At 36.7% G+C, this 11,139-nt stretch overlaps 1 protein-coding gene across 2 annotated transcripts in view; it reads left to right on the top strand.

Annotated features, from left to right (window-relative positions):
* Positions 1 to 11,139, top strand: part of cc2d1b (coiled-coil and C2 domain containing 1B) — a 27,095-nt gene that overhangs the window by 3,699 nt on the left and 12,257 nt on the right. For both annotated transcript variants that reach the window (XM_015391537.1, XM_015391538.1), the window contains 7 exons: positions 398 to 517; positions 1,002 to 1,142; positions 3,089 to 3,404; positions 4,560 to 4,681; positions 5,979 to 6,057; positions 8,416 to 8,499; positions 10,754 to 10,890. In XM_015391537.1, coding sequence (XP_015247023.1) covers positions 398 to 517; positions 1,002 to 1,142; positions 3,089 to 3,404; positions 4,560 to 4,681; positions 5,979 to 6,057; positions 8,416 to 8,499; positions 10,754 to 10,890 — 999 coding nt within the window. The remainder of the gene's footprint in view (positions 1 to 397; positions 518 to 1,001; positions 1,143 to 3,088; positions 3,405 to 4,559; positions 4,682 to 5,978; positions 6,058 to 8,415; positions 8,500 to 10,753; positions 10,891 to 11,139) is intronic.

The raw sequence follows: 11,139 nt of genomic DNA, 5'->3' as shown, positions 1-11,139 counted from the left end.
CAGAGAAAACAAGTTGCAACTGATTGAAAAGTGTTTAATTTAACACATGCTGCAAAGACTTTGTATTTAAGGAATACATTAAATTTAATCTGTAGAAAAATGAAGACATTATTGACAGGCCACCTCTCAAAGCAAATATTCTCCTTGAAATATACGCTTTTTACATTATTCTTATGGTGGTTTGAAGCAAAAAATGTAATTTTCTGCTGTAAAAATGTGACTCGATACACAGTTTATTATTCTAGAGCAGAACTTTAGAAAGACTAATCAAATTAGGAGTTAGCTTTACAGTTCTCAATGATCTTAAGAAATGCCGCCCTTCATCTACTACACTGAGTCATTGTATCTCAGCAGACATGCCTGATAGTTTTGTATTGATGTACTCTTTCTCCATCAGGCGGAGCTCCAGGAAGTGGTGGGTGAAGAGGAAGCTGGGGACACAGTAACTGCTTCCTCTACATCCTCCGCCTCTGCTGAATCTTCTCTAGTTGAAACAGTCGAGCCCTCAGCTGTGCAGGTACAACACGAGCAACTCTCTCTCATCTTTAAAAACAAACTCCTCTGACACGGATGTCAAATAGATTTACCTTTTCTTTTCAATGACTTGCAACTAAAATTGGGGGAATTTCTGTCTCACATTATCTTTCATTTGAAGGTTTAACTGCCTATTTTAGTAACAACATAAACACTTACATTACTTGGCAGGTTTATTGCTGGACTGTGTCCAGTCTAGGTAAACACTCTCCACTCTTTCTCCCGCATTTCATATTTACACATTTCTTTTTATTTATACATTTCTTTTGAATTTAAAGCAACTGAATCATGACCAGAAAAAAAATAATACAAGAACTTATGTTACTATTCATTAGCTTAGATTGTTTCTCCTATGCAGGTAGTGGAAATGTGCAGCTCATAATTTGCATGCTTAGTATCTTATTTAAAATCAACCCTGACAGTGTTTACAGTCCTTGTGTTTTTTTCCCCCGCTGAAACCGAACTAGGAAGTAAAGATCTCCAAAGCACCTCCTGGTAGCCTGCAGAACACTCTGGAGGAGCGAGCAGACATGTATAAGACGGCAATAAAGAATGCAAAGGCAGCAGGAGAGACATCCAAGGCCAGAAGATATGATCGAGGTCTAAAGGTTGGTAAAAATATATCATATAATGAAGATGGAACTACATCCCAAAGCTGATATTTCAATACCAAATATCCCAAAGATATTTCTATGATATTTTGCAAGAGAAGAAAGTGAGATTTTAAATGAAAATATTTTCAGAGTCCGAGGTCTTTATTTGTTATTGTTCCTCAAAGGTACAAATAAAAACTTATTTAAAGAAATTTTGATAAAACCTTATGTGTATAAATAAAGCTTTTTGATAACTTTACAAAAAGCTGATAGTATTTAACATAATGCACATTAAAAGGAGGGCAGGTATAGTGTTAAGTTATTTTTGCTGCGCATCAATATCATGATATGAATTATTTATTCTGTGAAAATACTTTTTTTACTGGCCGTCCTTTTGAGACTGACGTTTGTTTTTCTGTTTAAACTGTAAATTAGTCTTTTGGGTATAAAATATATGTTTTAAAGTGAGGACGAGAATTATTTGTTTTCTTGGAGGGTACATAACTTAGCCCACTTAAAAACTGTAATATTATTTTCATGTAGGGGGACTAATTTTTATGAACAATTTTTTGGTTAAAAGGAGCTTTTTCGCCCAACGCAATCAGAATATTCTGTCTCACAAGTTGGTTATGTTTGAATGTTGTCTACAAATAGGTCAATCATTTACAAATAGCCCTGGCCTTACTTTTCTTCTGTTTAATATGAAGCGCACCTACCAAAGAGTCAATCTCTTCATATTTTCTAAATCTCTACACCACAAAGAAACCCAAGAGCTTAAAAGGATGTCATTGGCATCCAATTAAATAAAAAAAAAAAAGGTCACTTATCAATACCAAAGGGAAACTAAATGTTATTGCAACGCTTTTAGGAGTTACTTCAAGAAGATTTAGTTGATATTAATGGTTGTAGGCATGAGTTATCTCCTATATTGCATGTCTTGCACTGAATACCTTTGACTGAAGACATTCTGTTATTGTACAACAGTCTGATGAAGAGGAAGGTCTTTGTTATCAATAATGTTTTTTTTAAAAGTGCTGTTAACCCACCTCCTTTCTTTGTCTGCTTTTTTTTTTTTTATCTCTGTCAGCTGATATGGTCAGAAAGCCTGGCAGAGAAACGCTGGAGTTTGGGATATGATGCTGATACCTTTTTTGAAGTGATGCACATAGTACTGTATTCCTAATATTCTGTCTAAATCTTTGAAGAGCTCGTAGTTAATTTTTTGCTAAAGATCTCTCATTGCCCAATGCTGGTTGATGAAAGAGATGACTCTTGTTTCCTCGCTCTCTCTCTTCTCATTGCGCCTACTCCACATCCATGCTGCCTTCTATCCAACTTAGCTGGAACTTAGCGACGTAGATTAAGTATTTCTGCTTTTGATATTTAAATCAGCTTCTACCATCCGATTTTCTTTAGCAATTTGAAAATACAGCCCCCTGCTGCATGATGTGCCTTGAAAACATCTTATGATAGTAGCCCAAGGTACATTGCCATTGCAATAAAGGATTGGCCACGGAAGGAGAATATTAGAGATAACAGATTGGCTTGGTTAAAACCTCAATCCTAGAGACATTATACAGCTGAAGCCTTCAGGTGCAATTAAACAAAACCAGAAACCTAAATATTTAGAGATTTTTTGTCAGGATAAAGGGTTTAGAATTGGTCTGAGAAATGTTAAAGACCAATTATACTGCTCTTCTGACCAGTAGAACTAATTTTCTAATGAGCTCTGTCATTTTTTGATGGATATCTGATCATTTTTTCACTAAATTACACGCAAACCACTTTTTGACTTCAGTTGAATGAGGAACCGGACAGTTAGTAAAAAACAAAGTGACGAGCAGCTAAAAATCACTTTCATAGAAACAATTATTTGCCTGATGGCAAAACAGTATACCAACCCCATTGGGCCCCACAAGGGGCATACTTCTGTTAAGAGTTATTGTTGTTGTTCTTCACAGACACTGGAATCGATGTTAGCTGCTTTAAAAAAGGGAAAGCCTGTCAATGAATCAGAGATCCCGCCACCTGTTGCTACCGGAGCCCCAAGCACTGTGTCTCGGCCTGCTGCTCCTGTAAGACCCGCCCCCCCTGTTCCTTCGCCTCCTGATCCAGCTCAGCAGGAGGAGATAGAGACCACAACACTACCGTCAGCTGTGCCTGATATCGTCACACCCAGCAGTGAAGAAGGGGGGTCTTCAACTTCCATACTGACTGCGAGCAATCTTCCATCTCCTGAGGAGTTACCTGACCCCGCAAAGGCCAATCTGACTGATTGTAAGTATTACAATTTAAGTTAGTCACATAAAACAGCAATGATGCTTTTAACATAAAAAAAATTATGTTTCTATATATATTTTTTTTATGATTTGGCCAATCCCAGAGTGGCTCATTTTATTTTCCTGTTGGTACAAAGGAACCTAAAGTCAAACTGGATTGTTCATCATGCCCGTATTTTTTTCAATTAGCTAAAATTGCCTGCAAAAGCATTAAGCCCCTTTAGCTTTTTTTTTACACAATAAAACTTAAAGCTTTGAAGTATTTTATTGGGAATTTATGTACTAAATCAGGGAGCTGCAGCAGTGGCTTTACATGACTTTGGCCTAACAAAAAAAATAAAGACCTGAGAATTTGTTTGTTTTTTTATATATCAATAGAACCACCTAGTTCTAAATAAAATTATATTTTGTTAGAATAGAATGAAGCTAAAGCAAGAAGAGTCCTTAAAATTAAACTATCAAAGTCTTTAAAAAAAAACACCCTAAGATTGAGACAGAGGTTTATCTTCTAGCAGGACAACAGCCAGAGATACACATTTGCAATGTCAAATAACCAAATTTATATGATTTGAACTCCTTGTAAATGTTGAAACATCTTTATTTAGGTTAGGGGTATAAGAATAAATCCATTCTGTCAATTATTGTGACGATTAATTAGGCGATATTAGCTTTGATTATATTAAAGATATATACTTTAATATATTTTTAAACCTTGTCAACTAGTTTGCAGCACACCATCCAAGATTCTATTATTCAGCCACTACACAGCAGCAAGATTTTGTGAGATTTGCCAGAGAAATATTATTATAAAAATTAAAATCATATTATCTTTGGTAATGTATCAGGATTAACTTTTATCTTGAAATGTAGTGGATACATAAATTCTTCTCAGTTCACTCGCCACATTTAGGTATATGTTTACAATATATTTTTTATGTGAAGTTATCAACTTAGTAATTCTGTATTCACCTTACTGTCTATAAATGATAGATTTATTGGTCCAACATTCAGCTGAGTTTAATATGCTTCCGTTAATTTTGTATTGGAGGCATATGACTGTCATTTGTCTCAGTGAAACAAGTGCCTTATTACAAGTCAGGAAGCAGTGAATCAGGCCTTTCTCTCCAGTGATTGTTTTTCTTCCACAATACAGCCAGCAACGAGGCGACCAAGCTCATGCTTTTGGAGAGGCAGAAAGAATACAAGCTGGCAGCTCTGAGGGCAAAGAAGGAAGGGGATATGGAGCAGGCTAAGCTCTACTTCAAGACCAGCAAGGTTAGTTATAACCAAGACATTTTTACTACTCTTTTGTTAGCAGCAGTTTAGACATTAAGTGCTGTGGTGAGTTATTATGAGGGGAAAGCAAATTTAAACAGCAAAATAAACTTTGCATTGAGTGGTTTGTATTGCAAATTTCTTTTCTAATCAGTGCTGTCCCAAAAATGATGGTATAAAATGTAAAAAAAAAAAGTGATATAGTAAAAAATCAGAATTTTTTAAGTTAGTTAAACTGGAAGACAGACTGTAGATCTGTTTTGTAGAAACGGTAACCCCTCTAACTTCTGTAGTGATTTGGAAATATAGATAAAGTTAAGATGACCTTCATGTGGATGTCCAATGGGTGTCCTTCTGGTATAGAGCTAGAAAAAACCCTATTAATGAGGTTTTTACATCATTCCTGATAGGGATGCACGATATTGGGATTTTGGCCGATGTCCGATATGCCGATATTTTAAAACTCATGTAGCCGATAACCGATATCGATACCGATATTAAAGCTGGAGAAAAATAAGTAGTCTTTGAAAATAGCAGTTTTGTTATCCATTTGTGACACTTTGAAAAATAATATACTCGAATATATTTTTATATGCTGATATCAAATAGATTTATAAGAACGTGGTATCGATCTATTTTACTTTCAAAATCTCGTGAAATTTCATCATTCTGTTACAAACTCTCGTGATATTTTGCAAATTCTTGTGAGATTTTGTTAGTAAAATAGATCGATACCGCGTCAATATATCAACATATAAAAATATGGCAACATTTTGTGGATTTTCGGGGGATTTCGTAGCATAACGATGACATATAGCAATATTTCATTAGTAAAAGAGATTGATATGGTGTTTTTAAATGGCAATATATCAGCATATGAAGATATTGTGATATTTTAATGTATCAATATTTTTTCCCTCGACTGTCTGTAAAAAAGAAGTTTTTGAGGAAAAAGTATTAGTATTTTTTTTTTTTCGATTTTAGAAACTCAGAAGCTGATCAAATATCGGGTTAAATATCGGTGGGGTGGCCAATGTCCGGTATTCAGTTTTAAGGCCGATACAGGCCGATACCGATAGGGGGCATCCCCAATTCCTAAGTCACTCTGGTAATCAGATGTCCACAGCTAAAATCTCTGGTGTTTTTTGTCTGAGCATGTTGCTCAGTAGTGGCATTGTTGGCATATTTTACTTCACATTCCGCTGAGGAGAATCTTGCCATCAGTATGAGAAGTAAAATATGCCAACAATGCCACTACTGACAAAGACCATGATTATCTCTTTGTGATTTTGTGCAGAGGTTTGATGCAGTGATTGAGGCGTTGGAGAAAGGACAAGCAGTCGACCTCAGTGGCCTTCCATCCTCTCCTGAAAAAGGTCAGAAATACTGGAAAAAAGAAATTGTGATTTGGTTAGGGTTAAAGAACAGAATCTTAAGCAAATGACAACTATTGATGGGGAAAAACCCTAACAATTAAAAGATGTACACTCTGTTTAAAAAAAGCACAGATCAAAATAATGTTACAACTAATAGAAATGGTAAATATCAGAAGAATGAAGCCAGTCGGGTTGCTTCAGCCAGGCTTTTTCGTCACCACTTGTTGCCTGAACCTTCACTAAGTTACATATTTAATTTTATATTTCTTCTTCTAAGTCCCTAAGATGATAATCTTCCTGTTTATCAGATGAGTAAGAGGGCTTTTATCTCCCTCTTGCAGATTTGTCGATTTGTTCTCGTTTCATGTTAAGGTGTACAGCTTTACAGCAGCACAATGTAAAGCCATTGGCTTCATTAGCCACACATCTAATGCTACGCTACCCACGAGTAATTATAGATCAGTTTTATTAATTTAGAGATTCATGGGAGAGGGAAAGTGAAGCAAATTGAAATAGGAGAGAGTTAATTTGGGCGTAAAACCGAACAAGGATGCAAAATTGATGGACATGTAGCGATGTTGTTATTGGACTTATAATTACCATATACTTTATGCTAACCTTTGTTAGACCTACTATTGTGACCTTGGAGCCATCGATTCTTAGCGTGCCACAATGGCTGAATCCCCTAATGAGAGGAAATTAAAAGGATTTTATTCCAGAAGATATTTTAACTGACTTGTATAGAAGTAATAATGTGCGATGAAAAGGCAGCTAGTTAAATTAGATAATGCAGTGTATTATCTTCAGACGTTCGGATATTGATATGCGTCCTCCAGCTGAAGGGCAGTTTGTTATTTTCAGTGCTACAGTCCTGTAGGCAGGCTCGGACTGGGAACGATTTTCGGCCCTGGCAGGTTTCCATCTACACCGGCCCACTTATGGCCCCACTCCCTGAAAAAGAAGATAGAAGCACAGTCAAACGCATCCGTCCCAAATGTGAAACACAACAAGAACACACACTGTAAATTTAACCAATCTATCTTCAAGCATCACACGACAACTATCACCAAGACTTCTATAATGCGGTTTTACTGGCTTTGATTATTAACCTTTAGATGCAAAACCCCATCATTCACCGCAACATATTTTTACAAAATATTCTAACCTAATTTCGCCAAATACAAGAGGAACATCATAGTTTGGTTTAAAAAAAAGCATTTTAGTTGTGTTATAATTAAGTTTGTTGCAAGGATTTTACAGTTTGAAGAAATAGAAAATGACACCATATGCCAACCGTCACAAGGATGTGCATGATACTGGCTATATATATGGCATGCATCGTTTAGGTAGTTAACATTGTATTACTTCTTGAGCTCCTTGAGTTATTTACTGTCACATATAGGTGCTTTGGCCGGAGAGTAAGTGTTGGGGCCGGTATGATGTAAAGAGGAAATTAGGACCGGCCCATCGGGCAAATGCCCGGTATCACAGATTACCATTCTGAGCCTGCATGTAGGGAGAGCACCACTTCAAAATTACTTAATGTTGTTTTATTATTAAAATTTATGTTTATATAGTTTGAAGAAAGAAAAATATTGTTTGTGAAAAAAAAAAAAAAGTTATGTTAATCCCTTTATGGTGCCACAATGGGGAAATTCGTTCTCTGCATTTTGACCAAACCCATTGGGGAGCAGTGGGCTGCCGTTGTGTGGCACCCAGGGACCAATCAGGGGTTAAGGGTTTTGCTCACGAATCCAGAGGCTGTGGGGATCAACAAGAAATAGTCTTTTTAGACATGTCTCTCCTGAGAGATGTTTCTCCAGATTAATACAGAAAATGAATTGGCAAAAGAATTAAAGTTACATTAATTGTTTGAGTTGTTTTTCCTCTAATTCGATCCTCAGCACTCTATACTGAAAAATAAGAGGTTTTTCTTGTCTTTACTTTCTAGAGGAGTTAAGAAAGTTTGTGTTACTCCCAAAGTAAACTGATCATGTGCTCTGAAGTTGTTTGAGGTTCAAAGTACAATCAGCCCAATCTCCTATGAAAGAAATACTTCATCTAGTTGTTGAAAAAGGCTTTAACTGGAATCTGCCTTCAAATTTGATTCTCACTCTTTTACTGGATTAAATTGAGATGGATTACAGGTAACTCAATATGATGTAGATAAGAGCGGTTTGTCTAACAATAATATTTTCTATTGATTGATCCTCTGTAAATACACTGAAAGTACATGTTTAAAGCAAAAGCAAATCTAAAATGGAATATTTTAGTCTTGGAAATCACAAATTGCATAATCAAAAATGTCTAGTCTCTGCTGTTGCACCTTGGATTTAATATTCCCCTCTCATGTTTTAGGTGCAGAAAGGAGCTCTGCTGTATTGAACAAACCTTCCTCTGAGCAGAACATGGACGCCTCCCTGCCAGTTACAGCAACCCCTGGTAGATATTAACAGTGGCATCAGATGCAGGATTTTACCATGCAATTGAAGGGTTGAAGCTCAAACTTCCAGTGTTGTTGTGTCGTTGAGCCAGACACTCCCCCTGCATTGCCTATTGATGGTGGTCAGAAGGCCCGGTGGTGCTGATGTACAGCAGCCTTGCTTCTGTCAGTGAGCCCCAGGGCAGCTGTAGCTACAATGTAGCTCACCACCATCAGTGTCTAAATGTGTGTGTGAATGTAGTGTAGAGGGCTTTTACCATCACAACTTAACATTCAATGATCTGCTTTTTTTGTCATTTTACTACACTTTTCTATCAGGTTAACTTCTCTTTGATAAAGCGTTTTATTCATTTTATTTTTCTCTCAAGGTTTAAAACTGATTTAAATGATAAACAAATAACCGAACTGGGCTTCAGCAAATCTGAAGGATCACTCTAAAACTGTTTTAAAAGTTTATTAATGCTTAATGTAGCTTTTGATTTACCTTTTTACTCCATCTGTGAACATTCATGTTTAATCAGAACAGGGTTTAAAGCTGCTCATCATCATAATTTCCTCTGCATTGCAGTTCATACTCGACATGTTGCAGTCAGACATAAACTGTTCTCCTGGGAAATGGCAAACCTACTGTAGACAGAACAGGTTACTGCTGCTCGATTTTCCAGTGGTAGCACCCTCATGTGGTGATATGAGGTTTGGACGCAGCTCGTCAGCCATGGTAACCCACTTCATTAAACTCTTCCAATCTGGACTTCAGAAAGTTGGCATCCTCTGTGAACAATGTGCCAGCATCCACTGTTAGATGATTGTTTGAGATCAATCACTTCATGGCTGAATGCTCTATTATCCCTTTCTTCCCATGTTGTCATAACATCCCCAATATTTGGAGGTGCAGTCTGAATGCTTTACTGGTTGATGTCAGCTATGGCCATCTAGGTCAGCGGTCCCCAACCTTTTTTGCACCACGGACCTCTATATGTCAGACAATATTTTCACGGACCGGGGGGGGTATAAGTTCAAGTAAAATGATACAACTGGCATAAAATCAAATACAAACAGCATAAAAATAAAACAACAAGCCGGCCCCATCTAGGCGTAATCGGAGAAAATGACAGACGAAGTGTGCTCCTGATGTCCAGTCTGCTCCGTAGCTTTGTTTTGGTCGCTGTAACCGCAGAAAATCACGCTTCACAAAGATAGGATGTTATAGATAGGATGAGTCCTAACCTGTGTCAAGAGGCACAGATGTACCGACTGATGTTATTGGGAGAGAATGCCGCAATTTTTTATATTTTTCAAAATAAAACATCACTCAGACTCTGATCATCGTTAAATTATATATATATACTTTTTTCTGTGCGGCCCGGTACCAAATGACCCGTGGCCCGGTACCGGTCTGCGGACCGGTGGTTGGGGACTGCTGATCTAGGTGATGGCATCACCTGCATTCAATGATTTAAAGGTGGGACCCAATATTTATGGCAATATGGTGTTGCGTTTCCTAAACTGTTCAGAAAACAGTGGAATTTGTTATAAGTAGTTTGTTTAGAAGAATATTTATATTTCTACAGTTGAGTAACTAGGACTGCAACTATTCATTATTTTAGTAAGTGAATAACCTAGTGGTTATTTTTTCCCCTGATTAAAATTAGGTAGTCTTAGAAAATGAACATACCTCAATAAAAGTGTGTTCGAATAAAAAAAAAAAAACATTAATAATTTTAAAAACATTGTAAATGACAACAATGTGAAAAAGAAACTCAGAAATGTTTTTCATCTGAAATACGTAATTAATACCTGTACAGTTTTTGCTTAATTTTGCTCAGAGTTCGAGGTTCTTTCAGTAAATGGCCTCTTTAGGAGTCAGTGATTTAAAAAAAAAATTATTACTACATTAACTGACAATTACTTTGATTTTAGCCCTACTTAAACCATCCATTCATTGTTAGTTGGATCCATTTATCTGAGTATAATCCATCCGTATGTGTTAATCTGTCTACTTGTGTCACCATCCATCCATAGTCGAATCAGGGACGTTTGATTTTTATCTACAGCTAAGTTTTGTATTAGTCTTTAAGAATTATCTAAAAAAAAAACTGTTGATATTAGGGTGTAAATGTGTGTTTAGCTTAGAAAATACACAGTATTTTATAGGCTGATACCAGTAATAGTGTTTAATCTCTCTTTCATGAGGTAGTATTTGAGGAGCTACATGTAGCCTGACTTTAAAGCCCTTTTCTTCTGCTGTCTCAGGCCCTGCTTCCCCTTCAGCACCTAAAGATGTTTTGGAGGCTCTAGAGCAGAGACGAGTTAAATATGTGGAGGCATCAAATCAGGCCAAAGCCAGTGGGGACGACCGCAAGGCCCGAATGCATGACCGCATTGCTAAGGTAGGAGGTGATATCATGTAAGTGTTACTACAATGACTAAACTAATATCTTTTCACATATAACACAGAGATTTTTGTTTAAGTCACATGAAGTTGAAAGTTAGGTGTTCTTTAGTAATTGTCTTGATTTCTGCCAGACCTGTCGAATCTAGAACTTACAGAACTAGTTCAATCCCATAGACATTATATACGTAGATGCCTAATTGGACGCAGCCATAGCCCACTTCATATAAACTTGCGCATTAACTCA

Source organism: Cyprinodon variegatus, unplaced genomic scaffold (genome assembly GCF_000732505.1).
Source record: "Cyprinodon variegatus isolate N-32 unplaced genomic scaffold, C_variegatus-1.0 Scaffold545, whole genome shotgun sequence".
Classification (NCBI taxonomy): Eukaryota; Metazoa; Chordata; class Actinopteri; order Cyprinodontiformes; family Cyprinodontidae; genus Cyprinodon; species Cyprinodon variegatus.
The sequence above is the reverse complement of the archived record's forward strand: the minus strand, read 5'-3'. Positions and strand labels throughout refer to the sequence as shown.